The sequence below is a fragment of the Arachis hypogaea genome, chromosome 20 (assembly GCF_003086295.3).
Source record: "Arachis hypogaea cultivar Tifrunner chromosome 20, arahy.Tifrunner.gnm2.J5K5, whole genome shotgun sequence".
Lineage (NCBI taxonomy): Eukaryota > Viridiplantae > Streptophyta > Magnoliopsida > Fabales > Fabaceae > Arachis > Arachis hypogaea.
The window spans coordinates 173,003-195,174 of NC_092055.1; the positions used below are offsets into that span (position 1 = coordinate 173,003).

Here is a 22,172-nt window from a genome sequence, read left to right on the forward strand (position 1 = left end):
TCCACTTGTATGATGAAATGGTTTCTCGAAATCAAATGTAATAAAATGAGCAAGCAAATTATTCTTTTCTCTTCCATACAATTGTTGTATAATTGTAAGGAGTTCCCTCAATCATACACAGTAAAAGGCAGTTCCTTAACATACTTTATTCTTTCCTTCATCAACCAATTTTAGAATACATTAAGATTAATTGAATAGTGAAAACTAGAAATTTGTCACAGATAATTTGCGACACATACCCATATTACATATAATGTGCGTAATCTTCCCCTCATCTGAAGACACTCTTCTAGCTCCCCCAAAATTCTTGTAGTTCCTATATTGTAATTGTAATATTTTACACATTCCTAAAACAATTCTGATTTCAGAGGGCAAAAACAAAACAGAAAATTACACCAATAAATAAATCAGAGAAATTACAGCATTGTTCTAGTTATTATTGTGATTTCTTATTTTTCAAATCCATAAATTCATACACATTACGTATTGCTATGTTAGCAATGAGATTTATTCCGGCAACAAGCCTTGCAAGATCAAAGTACTAACAATATTTCGGTAAGAAACATACAATCAGTAGTATGCATAATCCATTGCCTATTTCATGTTTTGTGGCAGTGAAGGATAAACTAGACCTGCTGTATCTCTGCTAGAACATATCTAACACAAAAATACAAGTAATCATTAAGTTATGTTTCTCAGTAATGATTTATCAAGATGCGGTTCAACCCTCTTCACATATCTAGTATGGTACGACAATGGATTCTATGAGCTCTTGAAGGGGAGCCAGCTCCTTCTTGTCAATCAAACCAAATTCCTGCCAAGGAAAAAAAATACCCTTAATAACCTTGTGATGTTAACAATTAGAAACAGTTTCTAAACCAGATGACGATAAACCAATAACAACTAGCTGATGAACATTAATAATATTATCATATCAATTTGCTGATTAACTCTATTAATACTATCAAGATGGCTACTGCAGTAAAAAATAAAAAATAAATAAATAAATAAAATGCTCGGCAGTTCACACCTGTGATCAAATGAAAGGCCAGCCAAAGAAATATCTCAACATATAAGAGACTTACACAGGTAAACAGTATAAAATGCTTGAAGCAAGTGTTTAGGTGGGCCTCTTCCTTGAGGCTCACAATTTTCTGAAAGTGAGAATGGTATATGTGAGCATATACTCGGAACAGTCGCTTGAATATTGTCTTCACAACATCCTTGAAGTTGGGAGGAAATGGTGCACCTACATGAATCCATGGGTTATTACAACACATGAAATGAAAATAAATAAATATTGATTATGAGAACCTAAGAATCTGTTGGAAAGAAAATAAATATTTACCAAGCTTCTGGGGGAATATGGACTCGTCATCAAGCTGTCCTTCAATCCAGTCCATTAGATATTCTACATATTTTGGAGCAGAAACTTCAATAGGTTTCTTGATTTGTACACCATCTGCCCATCTATACTCATACCTGGAGTTTTCATGTAACAGCGCAACATGAGAACTAAACATATGATTACAGAATGAATACAAGTTGCGAGAATTGCCATTAGCATTAATGGAATGATGCTGATTAATTATACGAAAAGTACTTGTAAATGCAAAAAATTGATATAACCCAATAAAGATCAAATCTAAGCCCAAAATTCACGGATGGTAAACTCCTCTGCATGACGGAATATAGTTGAAAAATTATATTGCTCTAAAGTAGGGAAAAAAAGCCGACGAGCACTAAAATCTTGAGCAATGGAAGACAAAACGTGCCTAATTAGCCTGTTCAGCTGCAATGAGGAGCACAGGGATATAGGATCATACATTTCCAGCTCAGTTCCTAAAATCATGTCTATGTTTACTTAACTAGTTATGTTGATTTCAATTTATTAAATATTGGGTAGATTCTTAAACCGCAGTTGGCATGAATAAGAATAACAATACATAATGAAAAGGTATGAGAAATATAGAAAAAAAATTACTATTGGCTGATTTTTCACCCAGAAACTTATTATTAGGATTAGAAGCATACAGCAAGGAATGGAAACCTCAATAGTGGTAAGAAAGTGATACTCAAATTCTCAATTTTAAGACGTGATCTAAGCTCATAACAAATCCAATATTCTAATCTTAATTTTGCATTTTACACAACCACGTTAGTTGAATGAGCAGTCAGTTAGCTATAACATACTTGGGACCAGCAGACATTGTTCGACAATTCTCAGGAGTGCAAAACTCTGTGAGGGTGCCATAAAGAAGATTGACCTGGTTGAAGAAATCAACGGCTGCAATGTGACGTATTTCAGAATAGTATGAGAGGTAAATCAGGAAAACAAGGAACCAATGATAGGCAATAGGAAACTGCAAAATAAATATACTGCGCCAAACGGTGCAACAGAGAGAGAACGATAGTTACTGTTAACAGCAAGCCACTCATTTAAATCCTCCCCAGGTGGTAGCTTTACTGCTTCCCTCAGATTTCCACTACCTAGTGTAGCATCAATGTGCTGTCTAAGCTGTGCTCCCTGTGATACAAAGAAAGAGAAGAATCATAATTCATAAATTGTGTCCTAACGACCTAAGAAATATGCATTTCAATTTTGATCAGAGTCAGCATCATCCAGTTCCGAAACAGTTCTAAAGAAAAAGAGGAGATATTACTGCTTCAACATAAGGGACCAACCTTACTCCCAGAAGGTGCACTTTTCTTGGGGCGGAATGTTCTCTGGTTTCTGTTGCAATTTGTTAGATCGAATAATATATGAGTAAAACATCGAGGAGAATAAACCTAGATTGAATTAATAGAAATATTGATTGGCATCTTGTAAGTTATAACTAACTAACTAACTATTCATGCTTACAACTTACAAGTTAACAATTCCAGCTTAATCCGAAACGACAAAGAAATCCTTAGAAAGCAGTAACATTTAAAGAGGAAGAATAGAAATTGCAGGTGGAATTGGATTGCGTTGCGAAATTGGGTTGTCAGATGAGATGAGAGTGGATTGAGAGAGAGAGAGAGAGAGAGAGAGAGAGAGAGAGAGAGAGAGAGAGAGAATGGAAGACAAGAGGATCCGAGAGACAGAGAGAAGATCAATGGTAAAAGTTTGAAAAGGAGGTGATAACTAGAACAGATCAGATCATAGATGAATAATAATCCATAGATTCGAAAAGATGAGAAGGGGGAACAGGGGAAGGAAACGTGAGAAATATGAACCGGAAGTAGTTGGGAAGAGGCATGACTCACCTGCCGAGACCAAAGAGGCTCATGGCTGGGCTCAGGCTCAGGCTCAGGCTCAGGCTCCGAGAGATGTTGTTTGCTCTTCCTTGACCGATTGCGTTCGCCTGATGTTGCTTTTGGAATCCTCGCCTCCCAATAAAAACCATTCACAACATAATCGCTATATTATGAGCATTTTAATCACTACAAACAAAACTTGATTATGGAACATAAAATATTAACTATTATTGAACATAAAATATTAATTTTCTTTCATTCAGACTTCATTTCTTTATACATATATCAATCTCATATACGGACACACGTATTTAGTATTTACACGAAAAATCTTTAAAATGAAAATTCAGTTTTTTTTTTTTTTTTTTACAGAAATAAATAAATAAAAAGATAATTTAATTTCTTTTTATTCATATAAAAAAGTTTCACCTCCCCTCATCCTACTAATTGTCAAATATGAAATATCCTTTAAAGAATAATTGCTAATGTGGACTTGGGATATCAAATGCAGCATACTGCTAAATCCTAACTGATTCCACTTAGACGAGAGTGGGAATGAGGCCATCTCCTTCAGTTGTCTTGAAAGTAAGTTTCAGATAGGCTAATCTACCACACCCACCTATGCCTTGGCAAATATAAAATCCATTTGGTTAATGCATAACATTCTTGTTTATTCTTCAATTTGTCCAAGTTTGAATCATATTTTGGGTTGGGGGGAACGGGGAACCCCACTGTTTACTTCTTACTCAAGGTATAGTAAGTATATACTGGGTCGACATCCGACTTGATAAATTTAACCTTATATCATTTAGTCTTGATGGAAAGTTGGAAACGAATGCTAGTCCCTTTACCCTTCTGGATATGTTGGTTGAAAATTTAGGATCATAGCCTTCTATAAGAAATATATTTGACAACAATATTAAATATACAACTTGAGTTTGTCAAACAAGACAGTAAACATAATAATATACCTCAAAATAAGACATTTGGTTTTCCTGCTATTAAGTTAAAAAAAAAAATTGAAATGATCCATCAAAGTTGTAACCACCATGCTGAGAGTTGTGGAACTCGAACCAATCAATCTTTGCCTGCAAATAACATACGCAATTGGTTCAAGTTAACTCTCTTTAGCCAACAGCAACTACTGAAATTACACATTTAAGGTTCAGGGGCAAAGAGATGAAAGGATCATATGCAGACGCTTCTTGTAAATCCACAAAAATATACAACTTCCCTTCAAACCAGACACTTGAAGAGTTAAGACCACATCATATGACAGAAATTCTCCAAGTTATACTATGTCAGCAGGAATATATGATATGCCTAAATTACAATATTGCAGCAAAATTCCAACAGAATCTTCTACATAAGACAAAGTGTGAAACCATAAATTCTGATGTATAAAATCTGAAATTGCAATTCAAAGTCACTCCAGCTAGCATCCAGGAAGTGGAGAGATTTATAAGTCCATGAAAAATGGAAGTAAGAAAAATGAGCAATGAAAGAAAGGCATAACTAACATGTAACATCAATGCATATGACCAAAGTTCCAAAAGGAGGACAAATAAATGAACAATCAAGACAAGAAATGAACTAATTAACTAGAGGCAACGTGATACCCCTACGAGAAGAAAGCTGGTCATGGAATGTGCGCATACTGTTACAGGCAGATGTAGCAAGCAATGATAAGTCATTTTTCATGCTCAAGAAATCAAATCCCTTGACTGATAAACGCCTTTCCCTAAAGTGACGTAATTTGTCACTAGCTTCCCTTTGGAGGTCAAAGACACAAGATAAGTTTATAGTCCAGCCATTGCATGGTGCATTAAAACCCTTAGATCGTGCTATCTCTAATGCTGAATTTCTTGTTGCCATGATAACTGCATTAAAAAGAAGTTCAAGTTTTCTGTACATGAGTCTAAGACTACAGTTTATTTGCATCAACTAACTGAGAAAATGATGATACACAAGTGCATACAGCAAAATTATAACTCTTTAGACAACTCATGCATGAAGTTGCAATTTGAGAAAAAAAAGCAATGGTTGAACATATTGACAAAGGTTTTACCATTATAAGGAGCTTCAAAGATAAAGTTTGCAGGAAGGCCAATACCAAAGCCAGCGAGAGTGAAGCCTACATTGAATCCAATGCCACAACCAGATCCAACATAGCCTATCACTTCAGGGCCGAACCCCGGACCCCATCCGACTCCACAACCAACACCCACTCCCATTCCCCAAAAGGCACCATAAGTTGGATGAACAGGGTTCCATCTCTTATATCTTCTAAACAATCCTTTGATAATCATTTGGAGCTGAGAACAGAGGCAACGTAAGAAATTACTAAGCCTAGACCATAAGTTGGAATTGGAAAAATAAATAAGAGTCTATGAATACAGATGTTATTTTTGTAATTTGCAATTAAGGAATGGATCCTTACAAAAAGCCACTTAGGTCATTGATCAAACAGCATAACGACATAACTGAATAACTCGGGAAATGGGTAATGATTGGCAGTAATTATGAGGAGACATATTAGAGAGTAGCAATATAACCAAAACCTTATATTTCCAAAGTGTCTTAGGTAGCCATAGCATCAACTGAAGGAAGGAAGGAAGAGGTAGTAGCCATTACCAAGAAATTGAAGTTTGAAGGAAGGAAAGCGTTGCAGGCGCAGTGGTTTATACTTTATTCGTCGCTTATCTGGGGCATTGGGTTCTTCACTTCTTCCTACAGCCTTACAGCATACATCACAGCTAAGAGTAGTTTACTAGCTTCGGGGTTCTGCCTAAAATTAAATGGCTATGTTTTTTGGATTTTGCTCTTTATTTATAATAACCGTGAAAACTAAATTAAACTTATGCACGTTTCAGTAGAAAAGTAAAAAGACAAATGCACTGGGGACTTGGGTTCAGCCCGTTTATAACTTCATATAAGCCCACTGCCCACCACCCCCTCCCACTGTCCCTTCCCCCAAGAAAGAAACACTTTATACCAAAAAAAAAAAAAAAGAAAATACTTTTTCTTCATATTAAATATATTAAAAATTTTAAATTATTTATTTTGTTAGATTATTACCATGACGAATAAATAAAAATATTTTTTTTTTGTTAGATCTTAGATATTAAATTAATCATATTACGTGTATAAAAAAATATATTATATATTAAAAGTATGTAAAGTAATGTGTGTTTTAACAGACTAACAGAATTAGAAACTAACTAGAAAGCTAACAAATGCTTAACTAGGTCTAACTAACCTTTATCACTTGCAATTACGTTTATACCCTTAACAATCCTACTCCCTTTCAAATTTAAGTGGGAGTTATCACACACTGTAAGTTCGATGTTAAATTTGTCAAACAAACTTTGTGATAAAAAGCTTAATTACTGTATCTGCTATTTGATCTTGTGAGGGGATATGCACAATGAATAGCTTTGAAGCTTTCCCTGAGTTACTAAGTCCCTTGAGAAATGCAAATTCAATTCCAAATGCTTACATGACATCTACTATATAGAACTAAATTTGCAGCAAAGAGACAAACCTTTTGGTTGTCATAATAGCTAGTTAAGTGGCACTTGTTAATATATCTTCAGCTCTTCTTGTAGCTATTGGATGAACATGATCTCTGTTTGTGCTGAGCAGAGAACACGATATTCAGCTTCTGTTAAACTCCTACTTGTGATCATCAATGTCTCTAGTCCAATCTACATCAGCAGTTGCAAGAATTCAATAGTCAATACATTTGTTAAAAATCACCGCTTAACTCACTGTACATATGAAGAATCTGAGTATCCTCTTCACTGATTTCCAATGCAATTCAGTTGGATTATGCATAAATTGTTAAACTCTATTCACAACATAAGATTAGATCTTGTAGTTGTCAAGTATTGTAGTTCACCCACAATGAACTTGTACAATTTAGGATTCTCACAAAGTCTTGAATATGAAGAGCTTTTAAGCTTAGCTGAACTCATAATTAGAGTTGGCATATGGTTGGCAATCATCATGGCCCATCGTTCAAGGAATTCAATGACATATTTTTCTTATCATAGATAGTAGAGTGAAAACCTATCCTGAGCTTCTGATAATTGTTTAGAAGGACTACGAGGCCCTAATAAAAAAATCAATTTCAACCCCTAATATTTATTTTCGTGAGATTGATTAGTCCTTTTGTTAATAATTTCTTTTCAAAACATGTTTATGTACTACATTAATCACTAATATATCCTTCATTTAATTTTTATAAATAAAAACAATTTAAAAATTACTAATATTTTTTAGGTTTGCACAATAAATTTACGTACCTCCAGTCATTACTAATAATCTTTAATTTAATTTGAAACTTTTAATTCTTGAACCACCAAGAAAGAATGGATCCAGAATGTTTGTTATGATGATTAGAATTGAGGATCCAAAGTATACTTTGTATGAAAAGTCTTGTTCTTTCCATTAAAAAACTAACCAATTCTAGTTAACTAATAAATTTTCTTGATAATTACAATATCACTCAGACTAATTTCTATATTAACAAATTGGACGATGGTTGACTGAGGCTCCATTCCCAGTGTCTGAATCACACCATGTGACGCCATGTGTTGAAGTTACTATTTTCAAGTTTCTCAGAAATCGGACGGGAGCAGGCTTGGTCGATTGAGACCCAGCAACGATGATTGCCATGATTGTGGCAGAGAAGAAAAAGCTTAAAGAATGAACAAGAACGAAAAAAATTCAAAGAGATTCACCAAGACTGGCTCTTGATACCATCTTGTAATGAACAATACTGATGAAAACAGAGAAAGAAGAGTATTGAAACAGAAATTGAATATGCATTGAGAAGTAATGAGAATACAAGTGAGTGAGCAGTAGCACAAGCACTACTATATATAGTTGGGAGCTAACAGACTTAAATTATAGATGGAAAATATCTCTAACAGAGTAACAGAATTAGAAACTAACTAGAGAGCTAACCAATGCTTAACTAGGCCTAACTAACCTTTATCACTTGTACTTACATCCATACACTTAACAAGTAGTACTTGCATGTGTTAATTCTAGTTTTTTTCTCCCGCTAATAGCAGGTTCAATGCATACATGTATCAAAGTACGGAAAGAGAGCACAATACAGTAGTATATATAAGATAGGAAACATTTCAAGTGCACCGGAGAGTACCGGTGCACCAGTTGTTTTAACTGTTGATTTCAATTAATATATATTATATATATTTTTTATAATTCAGATCAACGGTTAAAACAACTGGTGCACTGGTACTCCCGATGCACTTGAAATGTTTCCTATAAGATAAGATAAGCGAGTTGTATTGATGAACTACTAATAATAATAAACAATGTACAAAGTACCATTTTAATGATGAGTTAATACCATAACATGAAGTGAAGCACACAAGATTTTATGGAGTTTGAAAGGAACATAATTTGCAAGATTTAGAGCAAGAAATACTAATGAAACGAAAAGAGACGGAAGTTGGTATGGTATGTCCGATCTCATCAGATCATGATTGAAAGACAAGTCTGCCATTATTTTCCATGTTCATCTGGGTAATGTGGATCTCCTGAGGGAGGAGATTGTACTTGACAGCATGGATCTCAAAGATCTTTTTGAGTTCCAAGAGGAGCTCAGTGATCCTAATGCTCCTTTCGCCATAGTTCTGATGATTGATTGTGTGTTGCACACACAAGCACAGCTTCAGCTTGTCCACATTCTGTATTTCTTTTGCTATCACACTGTGCTTTGGATTCCAATACTTTGGCTTGCTCTCAATGTAACTGTAACACCACAAATTAATTAGCAATGATAATGTGATTATTAAGATAGAAGGAATAACATACATTGAGATACGTACATTTGTATTGATTTCTTGAGTGCAATGATAGTCTCCATGGGAGTAGAAGCATCAATGGTGAAATCAATTGAGTCCCACATCTCCGGACTCCTGTAGAAATTGCTGATTGGCTTATTCAGCAGAACTGCATTAGGGTAGTATATTTTCTCGTTGTCGTATCTGAGAAACACTGTTGACAAGATATTCATCTCTTCCACAATCATCTGCATGCACATACATATAGTAAGTATATATATATAGTAGAAGAATAATAATGAAATGACGATGATTACGACATATACATGAACACCATCAATGACGCAGCGGTCTCCAATGTCGAAAGGATGCATGACAGAGACGAAGATGATGGCCTCCAAGACGGTCTTGCAGGTACCTTGGAAGGCAACCCCAATCAACACGATTTGCGTCATGCAGAAGAATATGATCTTGAGCGTAGCCACTCCCATCACCAAAAGGATCACAATGATTATTATCACACTAACTATCGCGCTTGCTAGTTTGTGAAGCTGCTGCACTGCTGTTTTTGTATCATTCAGTGATTGTGCTAGTGCCTTTCGTTCGTAGTATGCTCGAATCTGAACATTATTAATTATATATACATACGTACTATTCTTCATTATCAACTTAATTTATTATTTATGATAATTAATAACAACACGCTTCTAATTCTTACCACCCAATTTCTAAATGATGATCTGCTGATCTTCCCTGTTTCAAGGGCACCTTCGAAGAGAGGGAATATAGTATGTATCTCAACCCTCTTCAGAAATCTCATCAAATCCTCCTCTTCAATGTACCTTCAATAAATTATGAAGACCAATCACATCTCATCGTGTATATATAATAGTTACATCCATAGCATGCAGCTAATAACATGTTGGGATCCCACGATACGTAGTGCAAATACAGAGATCAAGTAAATCCCTGGCCCCTTTGATGGATGGATTATAATGCTTATATAGAAAGAACACGTTGGACTGGAATTATTTGTTGAATTAGGCACAAAAGTCAACATGATGATATTAGGATATCTTGTCATGTCATTTGGAGCGAACTAGGACTAGTGATGGATCATATGCAAATTAAAGTGGTTCAGCGCACTAAGGATTAAAAAGAAAAAAGATTGGAAGAAGTCAAGGGTTGATGCTGTCTGCTGGAACCATGTGGATTTAGGTCCGTTGACATGGATCATATTCATATATTCATAGTGGGCTTTTATATATATACACACTATATAAGATAATGTTAGTGCAAAATTGTGGATTAGATCAGAGTATGGAATGAAGGTGACAGAGCACTACGCCTATGCTGTCAATTTCTGGGGTTAATAAGATGGTGGATACTACTATGAAGATGTTACAATTGTCTTTATGTGAAGATGTATCTTTTCTACCATTAGATGATGAATTGAAGGGTTTGATTTTGATATGTTACAAAAGTATTATCTTCCTCGATACTCTTTATAAGAAGATGTTAAACATAAGAAGATGTTTTTAACATCTTCATTTGAGTAGATACCTAATAAGATTTCAGGGGATTATACGACAAAATAAAAAATAAGGACCACAGGAGTAACCAGTAAATTAAACTTTGAAGCCACCAAGAAGGTTGGTTCTCTATGATTGTGCTCCAATAAAGAGGCAATAGCAAGAGCAATTCACCCTTTTCTCACATGTGATGTGAGGTGAGCCTCATCACAGTCTGGCTAGCACAACTAGTTCCACCCTACACTTTTAGTCTTGTCCTCATATCACACACCACCTACTGAATTTCACCACGTTTTCCCCAAGCTTCAGCTCTCTTCCCCCATCATATTTATCTACCATACTTAAATTTTACCTACTTTTTAGATTTTAAGATTATAAATGTATATAGACAAGTAAAAATTAAGTAAAATCTACAATTACTTTGATGTAAAAGTGGTGTCTAATTGAAATGTACCCTTTTAAGTGTATAAATATCATTTTCCACTTAATTGGCCGATTAAAATAAATAGGAATAAATATTTTTTTATGAGAAAAGTTTAAGGAGAAGTAAACTATTAATCTAATTTTTTTAATCTAATAATCTAATAGTATACTTTTAGTCCATATTTTTAAATATTAATGATTAACTGTTAGTTAAAAAAAAATCTAAAAAACCAACTACATCACGAGTGAACTCAAGTCAATTTTTTGTATTTTTAGTTTTAAAATTCGAAAATTAGGAGTAGTGTGATTGTTTTTTCTTTTTTATAACAAACTTCCTATTTTAGAATCAGTTAGCTCTAATTGATTATACTTCTAATTGATTCTCTAACAAAATCGGTTAGTAAAAAATAATAAATTTTACTGACGTTGTAATATTTCTCTTTTACTGTTTATTTATATTCATATTCATATGATTGAATCTTTACTTTATATATACTTGTACTATTTGTTGATTAATATATCATTTCTTATTGACATGTTAAGAAGAAATGACTTTAACCTTCTATATAAGATTATATTTTTCAAGTAATTTTAATGTTATATGAGAAGAAATATTTATTTTGAATAACTACATCAATATATTGTTGGATCAACACTTATTTTATCATTATTATAGAATTTTGTCGTAGCTTCTTAATTTAATATATACTCTTATATAATACTTTACATTTGAATTATTTTAAGTGTTCAATTAACTTTTGTTTTTTTAATATTTATCTACAATCATATTATGTACACACACAAAAATTAACTATTAAATTAATTATTGATATAAAATATAAAATACAAATATGTATAAAAAATGAGTTAACAAATACATATATAAATAGTAACTAATTTTTTATGATCACATAGCATTTTTTATTTATTTAAATAATTTGATAGCCTAAAAATAAAACTTTTGAAAAATGGTAAAAGACGACCACTTTTTAGATAAAATAAAATGAGGGGTAATGTTGACCAAGGCAAAAACCCTAAATGCCTAGCATTTTCTCAAGGCAATTGAATAATAATAATATGAAAATAAATAAATAAGCATAAATATTTATTAGTCTAACATTTTATATATATATATATATATATATATATATATATATATATATATATATATACATAAATAAAGAAGTAATCATGAAAGACCAAAATTTATTATTAATATATACTATCAAATATTTAGTTCTCCCAGGAGTAGTAGGCTAAGTTGCACGATAATTCCATTGACAAATTAATAATCAATATCAAAGTAGTAGTAGTTTGAGAGTACTGAATGTATGTAATCTTCACAAATTAATTGTCAACTATGAACTGAAGAAGCATATTAATGCTGCATTGGAAGGAAAAGCATTTATGAGATCATCATTTATTTGAACTTTACTAATGTGGTCGAAGGAAGATTATTTATATAGAAAATGTATGTGTATAAAGACGACAAAAAATCATAATAATTAAAATGCTGATATATTATATTAAATAGATTAATTAAATATATTAAATTATATAATATTTTTAATTATTATCTTTGAATAAATTTGTAAAACGATAATATTTGATGAATAATAAAAAATGATTTAAATAGTTTAAAATTGTTTTATTTATTATTGATTTATTATGGTTAAAATAAATTTATTTTTTCCCCTAGGATTGGCGTTTATAAAAATAGAGCATTGAGGTGTATATTTATCTTGTGTTACGTAGTTTTTAGCATGTAATAGGTTTAACATACGTAGATTGATGAGGTTAGTGATGAATTAGTTGTTTGGGGAGGTTGAGATGGAAGAAGCAATAAAGAAGAAGAAATGGCATGATGAGCTTATTACTTGGCAGCAGGTTTGGCGACGTTGTTGAAAATCCGCTGAGCGCAATTTCTAGCTTCCCATTCACTGTTGATCTCAGACTCGGCGGTGGTGAAATCATCGACGGTCCTGGAGATGGTGGAGAGGCCGGAAGAGCGAACATAGTTGACGAGCCTCTTGACGCTCCAGGCGGATGCAGTGCTCTCCATGCTCAGCTCCCTCAGCTTCTCCATGTCAATCCTCCTGGAACCCCCGAACCTCTCCTGCTTCTCCTTCAGCTTATTCAACCTACTCCTGGCAGGCATCGACTTTGATCCGCCTCCCGTGAGCAGGCGGTGCTGCTGCAGTATCTCCTCCGCGTCCTCCATGGGCGGACCTGAGAGAGTGTCGAGGATGTAGTGATGGAAGACGCTCTCCTTCATCCTGTCGAAGTAGGTGGCCACATGAAAAGAGGATGCCAGCATCTTCACCAGAACAATCTTGACGAGCCATATGATGGCCCCAACCAGCACTGCCACCAGTCCCTGAAACACCTTGTTCAGGAACATGTGGTTCTTCTTCTGCACGTCGTCGAACACCACGCTCCAGTATGAAAGAAGCACCAGCCCTAGCCACATGCAGTTCCTTATGCTCTTCCTCAGCCCGTATATGAAGTACAGCACCTTCTCTCTCAGCATGAAGTTCCTCTCTATCACGAACACCGTCACCCCCACCACCCACCCCGACACCAACCTCCCGCTGAATGTCACCATCACCATCAAGCACCACTTCCATATCTCCAAACCCACCATGTGCATCTTCTTTATCCTCGTTATTGCCAGCGAACACACCAAGCATGTTGCTATGCTCAGGAACACCACCCACTCCACCACTACCCTCCACCTCACCTTCTTCCTCCTCCTCCTCTCCTGCAACTTATTCCTCTCTCCCTCACCCTCCTCCTCGATCTCTTCTTCTTCGTCCCACCACTCCTCCTCTTCCTCTTCATCTTCGTCCACGTCCTCATTATTATTGTCGTTGTTGTTCTCCTGCGAAATGCTTGATAGCTTTCTGCCGAGATGGTGGTGGGGATAGTAGTTATTGTACTCGAGGATTCTGGATTTGGGCTTCGAGAAGCTGAGCCGATTAAGGGTTTTGACCCTCAAGGGTTGTTGTTTGGGGGGCTTGTTGTCCACGGAGGAAGAGGAAGGGGTTTTCGGATGGTTATTGTGCTGGTCAATGGTGACAGCAACATGATCTGAGGACTTAGCTTTTTCATCCATGTGTGTTGAGGTAAGGGAGATAGAAGAAACAAATAGGAGTAGCTGCGTATAAGTGGTATGAAACTATGAATACACTAGTTACCCAAACGGACGTCTATTTATAGAAACACAATTTCAAATATGGAGCTTTTAGTTTAGCAAAATTGTTTGGACACTAATGTTGTCACAGATAAATTAAGCATGTGAGCAACATGATCAGCAGAAACGGTTTGCAACTTGACTTGTGTTACTGTTTGCATGAGTTGGGGCTTTCAGAAAGTGCCATTATACCTTAGTGCGCGCATTGGCATGATATGATAAAGAGCTTCTGCAAGGAATAAAGAAAACACCACATTGGACACTAATGTCTCAACACATATCATCATGCGCATGATGAGAACCTCCATAATGACATGATGCAGAAATTCTTAAAAAGTGGCAAAGCAATTAACACACGCACATGTCACATCAACATCATCTATCATATATATTTGAAGCCTTAAACTGTTAAACAAGCATATATGTAGACCGGTTATTGTATGACCAATATGTAATTAACACCCACACAATGGGTCAAATCATTTAGAATTATAAGTAATTGAATTATCTATATTTAAATGTAATCGGTTATACTTGCACCAATTATCAGGTGAATTTTATGGTATCTATAATTTAGTATTTAATTTTTGTCTAATTTATTTTTTATAATAAATTTTAAATATTTAATAATTATTTATATTTATATTTTTAAAATTATATATTAAATTTTAATTTTGCTACAAAACTAACAAAAACTCTACTAACTCCTGTTAATTTTTGTTGAGTTAGACTTCAAAGTCCATTGAAAAAAAATACACCTCAATTATTCAAATTTATCATAATTCATAATTATATTTTACCACTTTCTCCTAATTTTTTTTTTACTACTGCTGTGCTTGCGGCTCCAGCAATAAATTAGAAGATAGTATATTGATACCTATATTTTTTACAAGAGAAATAACCAATTATGTTCTCTACTTTTAGTGAACATTCACATCATGGAGAAGGTACCAATATTCTCTTCCAACATTGACACACTTGCAACCTCAGTCTCTCATACTACACACGTCATTCAGATCGCACTATATATAAGCATTAATCTTTGCTGGTCTAGAAAATTGGACCAATACAACGCAAGCGACATACACAACCAAAAGATTTACGTGGTTTTGATTGAGGTGCTGACCTAAGTGCCAACCTAATTGGAGTTGGTCGGATTACAGCTAGTAATACATCAAAAGTGCAGACTACGAATTAACATCATATACAGAGCTTTTGATCTTACAAGTCAATAGTCACAATACAATAACGGTACTCTTTACTCTTTAGTATTTAATTTATCTTAAAAAGCAGACATCATAAATCAAAGGGATATTAGTTGGTAATGCGTTCAACAAAAAAGTTAGTCGTCGCTTTCTGAATAGGAAATTAGTTCAAGCAATCAAGGTTCTGAGTCCATCGTCTGCTTCACACCAAAAAGGGAACAGAAACTTGCTATCACAAGGTGCATTAACAATGTCTTGCTTGCATCCGTTCTCTTGCATCTGCAAACACAAATGACTAGAAGTTGTGGTATGCATGTATAAAATACACATATAATGAAATATAGCTTTTGAAAATAGTAATAGACCTCAGGAATTAGAACTTGCCTGCATACACTCATCACACCCTGAATGAAACCCTTGCAATGTTGATGCTACAGTGATTTGTGATGGGGAAACTCAGCAAGGTCTTGCCACTTCATGAACTTCCCAAAGAACCCAGAGTTTAATAATCTTGATAGATTTCTCAGGCAAGCTTTCTAATCAAAAGAATTCTGATCTTTCCATTCTACAAAAAGTTGAGTTTGTATCTTACGAATTTCAGCCCCAAAACAAAAACAAAAGGGGACCGGAAGGGCATGCTTGATATCAACTGAGTGAAAATACCACAAGTAGACAACTGATCAAGTTAACCCTTGCCCACAGTTTATAATGATGATAATGATGATGATGGCACAATACCCCGGTGGTCCACTGAAGCAACTTCACCTCATTTTTCTAAAAGCCATGTCATCCACCTACACAAGCAATGCCTATGTAGGTGTTCCGGCAAATCTGCCTAGAAAAATTAGTGGTCACAAAATCAGTATAGCAGAATAACTAGTTTATATCATCACTACAAAAAACTGCATATTTTCTTATTCTAAATGCTCTACAGGATGTACTCATGTATCTGAAATTATTCAAAAGCTAGAACCAAAAAAATTATACATGAACTAAGCATGTCTCAAACCAAAATATTTTCCAGTTCAATCGCTTAAAACTCTCCTAATAAGAAAAACAGGTATTATACTTATAAAATAAATATTCAGAGATTCAGAATCCAAGTTATTTCAAATGGAACAAACTGATTGATCTATATCAACAACTAGAAGACAACCCAAGTATCCAAATATTCAGGAGATTTTAATAATGAAATATCAGGTAAGAACAATTTCAATTGCAAAGCAATCTTGCGATTCTCTGCCCCTACACAAGTCAACCGGTATATCAAGACAAAGAAGCAGACCTGTTTTATGTTGAGCTCATATATTTGTGGTGAGATTTTTAGATAGACTTAAGCACTTCAAGTTCTATTGTTAAAATTAATCACACATTGTTGGGACAGAAAAACCCACTTAAATGATACACATCTATATTGCCTGAAAGCATATCCCAGATGAAATTTTGGATTTCTCATTGCAACTGATGCAAATAGAATGTTTTAACTTAGGTTACGGACGATTGCTTGTTTATTCAAATTTAAGGAACGTACACTACTCCATGCCGAAGTGTATCCATCAGTTGAAAGTAGCCAGCTTCTAGTATTTTGCAGAAAGTCCAATTCCAGGCTTGTAGAATCAAAATCCAGCAGCTCATCATCATTACAATCATCACTATCATACTTCCTCCTCCTCTTCTTTTTGGCCTTTTGTTTTTTATTACGTTTCAATCGAACTGAAGGACTCTGATCAAAACCAGAACAATCTTCTTTTAACAGTCCATCATGATCTAGCAATGCATTCTTGTTCGAGAGGCGGAAACCAATTTGATTATTCATAAAGACAGACTCCCAGGATTCAGGAGTTTTGCATTCTTGTGACAATCTATAGTAAAGAACCCAAGACTGAAGTCCCAAACACTTTATTGCTTCAACAGTTGTCATCTTGCATGTATTCTTAAAGATTGGGGTCAAGCTATTGCCACTACTTGAGATTGCAGATATTTTTGACACAGTGTCACCGATTTTTGCTTGCAGCTCCGGATCCTCCTCATCCCGTAAAAGGCGTAGAAGTTGCCTTCCCTGAGTAATGACAGCATTCAACAGTAGCATCAGGTCAATAGACCCAGTACCACCACAATTTAAAAGTACAACCACAAACAAATCAGTGACATTATCAAAATGTTGAAATTCCACTTTGCGGTTGAGTGATTTACGAAGCAATTCCAAAAAGTAGCACAGGTCCTGCTCGTCAAGAGTAATAAGAAGGTGCTGGCACAAAGAAGAGAAGGGATGCTCTGTGAGAAATTCATCTATAACTTGCCATACATCTCCTATATCCTCTTTATACATTAAGTTAATGAAATAACGCACAAAGAATGGCCTGTCAATGAAAAAAATATCACCATCTTTGACCGACTCAACAAACTCGTCAGATGACCAAAATTCAGGCACATTCTGAATAAAATTTTCCACAGTTCGCTGGATATCCAAGTCAAGGAAATAATGTGGCTTGGTGGCAACCATGGCTGGTGACTGCCCATGCTTTCCCTTCCACTCTAGCTCCTCCCAGCAAATATCCCTGTTTTTAAATGCAAACTGGGACAACGCCTTGAGACCTTTCCCTTGCTCTAGTCCACTGCCCGCGGAAGAATATGAAAACCACTGCAATACACGATTAGGATTACCTGCATTTCACCCGCAAGATGCACAAAAGGAACATGTTTTGTAATAAGTAACATCTAAAGTGATTAATATCGCACCAATTATATATAAAAAATTTCAACACAATAGTAGAAAATCAACAAAAAGAAGCAGCAGCCTAATAAGCATGACATGGGGAGCAGCAAGATATTGGCACAAACAGCCTGCACCGTAGATAAGAACAAACAAATATATGAATATAAGAGTACTTTTAATCCTTCACACATATATAAATACGAATCCTTCAAATGTCACAGCCACAACAGCGTTTACAAGAGAATATAAAAGTCCACATACCCTGGAAGAATTTCTGGAGCATGCGACTTGTGTGAGCTAAAAGGGAACCCCCTTTATTGGGGGACTTGTCGAACATCAAATGCAAAAGATGGGAGGCAAGGCCACACTTCTGACCTCGACTTCTCACCAAATTCCCAAAGAGCTCTCTCTGATCGCGTGGAGCCACGCACATCACACCTGCGATGCTACTGCACAGCCATAGCCGAACCTCCGCACGACCCCCAGACAGCATCCCTGACCAGATATCGGATTCCAGCTCCTTCAACAAAGAGATTCTCCATTTTATAGAATCACTGTCATGTGATTCATCGCTCTGGTTGGGGTCTGACAAGAACAAGTCTATCATTTTTGCCAAAACCTTAACGCCACAGAGGAAGCAAATAATCCTGATTCCCAAACATTTCAGTTATATAATAATAATAATAATAATAATAATAATAATAATAATAATAATAATAATAATAAATATTAGAAATACAGTGAAGTGAACAATCAGACTCTACACAAAGTAAATACTAATATATTTCCCAATGCCTCACTCCCTATGTTTCTCACAAACTATGGTTAAATATACTTTTCCTTTTTTAACTTTCAATTCTCCTCCACTTTTGGATTCATTTTTGGTTTCAGTCTTAACTTCTTACGTTTCTTTGCACTGTCCACACCCAGAGTTTTCTTTCTTTCTTTCTCATTATGCAAAACCAGACTTCTGGAATTTTCTCTTCAGTCATTGCCCATTATTACTGAGAAAAATGTATAAATGCTATCATTGCCATGCCTCAAAAAGTTTATTCAAAATTGATATAGATCATAAGCAAGTACTTGAGGTATGTGCTTATGGACACAAGTTATGACTAGAGGCCAATTTGAAACTTTCAGATCTTATTTTTATTCTATTCGTACCTCAACCTGTACACGTTACTTATCAAGCTTATTACATGGTTTAGGATTTACTTGGTCATTTCAGTAATGAAAGTTCACATTCTCTACACCAACCTCTACTTCACAAAGGAGAGGCAGGCCCATTTGATCATTTTAGATCGGAGAACAACTTCAAAGGAAACAAGAGTTTGAAGGGATTATGAAGAACTAGAAAGCATGGAAGATGGCACATGTTAATTGTTACCATACAGAGCGTACACAGCGAGGCAAAGTCGAGTTAACTATTACTTAAAGAGTAGTGTATTAGTGCATTAATAATAATAAATATGAAATTTACTACATCCATCTGCTATACTGAGCTCTTATATCAGAAAAAAAGCTCGTAGAAATGCAGAATATGAATTCACAAACCATCCATCGAATAAACTCAAGCAAGAACAAGTAGCAAAAGCGAGAAATAGAACAACAAGATGAAGGAGCAGCGCACCAACCTACTGCCGTGATGGCGGCGGCGACAGCGACGCAGAGAGCAGAGGGCGACGCACCGGCAGCGTAAAGAGGAGAACAGCGAAGCAGTAGAGGTCAAAATTTTGATTGAGGGTGACAAACCCTAACCCTTTAGCTCAGTTTTCTCTTCTCCCAAAATATTTAGATCGAACAGATAGATATTTGATGTCTCTGGATCCTTCCTTTTATTTGAAGTCAGAAAAAGCACAACATACACAAAACACAGTCGTTTTATGTATTAAGTATTTGCGCATAGGGTTTCGTTGATGGAGTGGAGGCAGAAGAAGAAGCTGCTGACATAGGATGCATATTCGGACAAGAATCTCAGCACTGCCTCTCTTTCTCCCCTGTCAGTTCCCTCTCACTCTCACTCTCTCTCTCTCTCTGTTTGTCTTCAGAGAATAGTCACACTTTTTCTTATTATCTTCAGGGACTCGCAAGTCATCATTTTCACCTCATTTGCAACCCAGTAGTAGAAAGCTGAGAAGGGCTTTTCCAAAGAACATGGCCTGTGGTTTGGATAACAAGACAGGAACTGGTTTAGTTCGCCCTGCAACAGATGCTTACGCACCTGAGGCTGTTGAAGCGTTGAGAGCTGGCAAGGTTATTGCGGTCCCCACTGACACACTCTATGGATTTGCTTGTGATGCTTGGTATGAGCTGCTTCTTTTCATATCTGATTACTTCTCCCTTATTAAACAAAGCATGTGAAAATAATCACTGCACTTATTGGTATCACTTCACCACATTCTTTTATAATAATATGTCCATCGGCAAAGACTACACTGCAATGGAGACAGATTTATGAATGATTGGTAATTACTTATTGCCTTGTATTGGGGCATGATTGTAGCTCGTTGGAAGCAGTTAATAGGATTTATGAGATCAAGGGTCGAAAACATACAAGCCCTCTGGCTATCTGTGTTGGAGATGTATCAGACATATATCGTTTTGCCGTGACTGACCACTTGCCACATGGCCTGCTTGATTCCCTCCTTCCGGGGCCTGTTACAGTTGTATTAAGTCGAGGTTTGTAAGTTAAAATGAAAATTATGGACATTTGCAGAATACCCTTCAACACTGCATTAAAATTTGTTTGAAGCTGTAGCCTTATTTTGTTCTGTCAACGTTTATTATGTAAACATCAAATTCGGTTCTCTAGATCCTACATATGTGATGGTATGCCTTCATATTTTACAGGCGATTCAAGTGTTCTTGAACGATCTTTGAACCCGGGATTTGATAGTATAGGAGTTAGAGTGCCTGATAGCAATTTCATTAGAGTCATTGCTCGCGGTTCAGGAACTGCCTTAGCACTTACAAGTGCAAACCTTAGTGGACAGCCAAGTAGTGTTTGCATCAGAGATTTTGAGAATCTTTGGGAGCATTGTGCTTTTGTATATGATGGTGGTGTGCTTCCATCAGGTCGAGCAGGTTCAACAGTTGTGGACCTCACTACACCACACAAATACAAGATACTGAGACCTGGAAGGTAGATATGTTTGATCTAAATCTTTTAAGCTGCATTGCTCAAATAATATGATTATGTATTTCACCAATTGTTTGTGCTATGTTAAGGGTCAAATACTATGTGTGATAGAAAGGTGGTTTGTGATATAAAAGGTTTTACATAACCGAGAGACCCTTAACGGACTTGGTAATGAGTTTTAACCCAAAAAAGTATAATTTTTATGTTTTTAAACATTGACAATTCAAAACTTCCTTTTCCCAATTTCTTAAACAAGAGTCTTTATGGAGTACTAACTTAAGAAAACCCTATAAAAACTAATGATACTAAATTCATATCAAATTAGGGAGAACTTAATAGGCTGCAAAATGCATACAGAAGACTATAATTATTTTACTGTCAAGACTTTTTGTTTTCACTTTTACATGGTGAGGTGAAAATGATAATTTCAAAACTACCCATTTCTGTGGTTTAAGATATTTGGTTACTTTTAAATTTTGTTTTCCTGGTGAATTCTGTTATATGGACCAGCTTATATGGAATTACAATATGCATTATTTATTTATTTATTTATTTTGCAATGTGCAGCGCAAAGGAAGAGACAATTGCCATCTTGGAAAAGCATTCTTTAGCTGAATCAGCTGCCCAGTAAATAAGGGGTGATCATATTTTATTATTTATTTGTATGCAATGCCACGTTCAAGGCCTCAATTGTATTTGCTTGGATATGTGAGAAATTATGAGTTTATGACCAAACACACTTGGCTCGCATATGGCATCCTTTGAACAAATATATAGCACTGGCACGTATTCTATTTAGTTATCATTTCATTAATCTTCTTGTTAGGTTTAATGTTAATGGATTTTACTCTTCACATGATTTCATGCTGTGTAGATTTTTATTTTATTGTTGATAAGATTTTCTC

At 35.3% G+C, this 22,172-nt stretch overlaps 5 protein-coding genes across 14 annotated transcripts; 1 reads left to right on the forward strand and 4 right to left on the reverse strand.

Annotated features, from left to right (window-relative positions):
* Positions 1–403: 403 nt before the first annotated feature.
* Positions 404–3,447, reverse strand: LOC112782428 (MOB kinase activator-like 1B). Its single transcript, XM_025824795.3, has 7 exons — positions 3,250–3,447; positions 2,686–2,734; positions 2,419–2,527; positions 2,194–2,287; positions 1,349–1,482; positions 1,086–1,249; positions 404–814 (listed from the first exon to the last, which is right to left on the reverse strand). Exons 1-7 carry the CDS (start codon positions 3,387–3,389, stop codon positions 740–742), a joined length of 765 nt encoding a protein of 254 aa, XP_025680580.1. The 5' UTR covers positions 3,390–3,447; the 3' UTR covers positions 404–739.
* Positions 3,448–4,104: 657 nt separating this feature from the next.
* LOC112782429 (cadmium-induced protein AS8) lies at positions 4,105–6,139 on the reverse strand. 4 transcript variants are annotated; one of them, XM_025824801.3, is made up of 4 exons: positions 5,875–6,139; positions 5,309–5,555; positions 4,860–5,120; positions 4,105–4,328 (listed from the first exon to the last, which is right to left on the reverse strand). In XM_025824801.3, the coding sequence occupies exons 2-4, from the start codon at positions 5,547–5,549 to the stop codon at positions 4,318–4,320; spliced, it is 513 nt and encodes a 170-aa protein (XP_025680586.1). In that variant the 5' UTR covers positions 5,550–5,555; positions 5,875–6,139; the 3' UTR covers positions 4,105–4,317. The 4 variants fall into 4 exon arrangements, with proteins under 4 accessions (XP_025680586.1, XP_025680584.1, XP_072086257.1 ...); XM_025824799.2 differs by having other exon boundaries at positions 5,802–6,082; XM_072230156.1 differs by having other exon boundaries at positions 4,899–5,120; positions 5,875–6,044.
* Positions 6,140–8,579: 2,440 nt separating this feature from the next.
* LOC112784758 (mechanosensitive ion channel protein 10) lies at positions 8,580–14,397 on the reverse strand. The gene is made up of 5 exons (XM_025828077.3): positions 12,892–14,397; positions 9,778–9,901; positions 9,386–9,679; positions 9,105–9,307; positions 8,580–9,027 (listed from the first exon to the last, which is right to left on the reverse strand). The coding sequence occupies exons 1-5, from the start codon at positions 14,127–14,129 to the stop codon at positions 8,754–8,756; spliced, it is 2,133 nt and encodes a 710-aa protein (XP_025683862.1). The 5' UTR covers positions 14,130–14,397; the 3' UTR covers positions 8,580–8,753.
* Positions 14,398–15,388: 991 nt separating this feature from the next.
* Positions 15,389–19,986, reverse strand: LOC112782543 (uncharacterized). 7 transcript variants are annotated; one of them, XM_072230556.1, is made up of 6 exons: positions 19,759–19,986; positions 18,390–18,775; positions 17,763–18,076; positions 16,944–17,660; positions 15,797–16,247; positions 15,389–15,691 (listed from the first exon to the last, which is right to left on the reverse strand). In XM_072230556.1, exons 2-5 carry the CDS (start codon positions 18,733–18,735, stop codon positions 16,179–16,181), a joined length of 1,446 nt encoding a protein of 481 aa, XP_072086657.1. In that variant the 5' UTR covers positions 18,736–18,775; positions 19,759–19,986; the 3' UTR covers positions 15,389–15,691; positions 15,797–16,178. The 7 variants fall into 7 exon arrangements, with proteins under 7 accessions (XP_072086657.1, XP_072086658.1, XP_025680767.1 ...); XM_072230557.1 differs by having other exon boundaries at positions 15,797–16,243; positions 19,763–19,931; XM_025824982.3 differs by having other exon boundaries at positions 19,763–19,931.
* Positions 19,987–20,034: 48 nt separating this feature from the next.
* LOC112782544 (uncharacterized) lies at positions 20,035–22,065 on the forward strand. The gene is made up of 5 exons (XM_029296179.2): positions 20,035–20,127; positions 20,209–20,431; positions 20,632–20,807; positions 20,979–21,270; positions 21,835–22,065. Exons 1-5 carry the CDS (start codon positions 20,082–20,084, stop codon positions 21,896–21,898), a joined length of 801 nt encoding a protein of 266 aa, XP_029152012.1. The 5' UTR covers positions 20,035–20,081; the 3' UTR covers positions 21,899–22,065.
* The last annotated feature ends 107 nt before the right edge of the window (positions 22,066–22,172 follow it).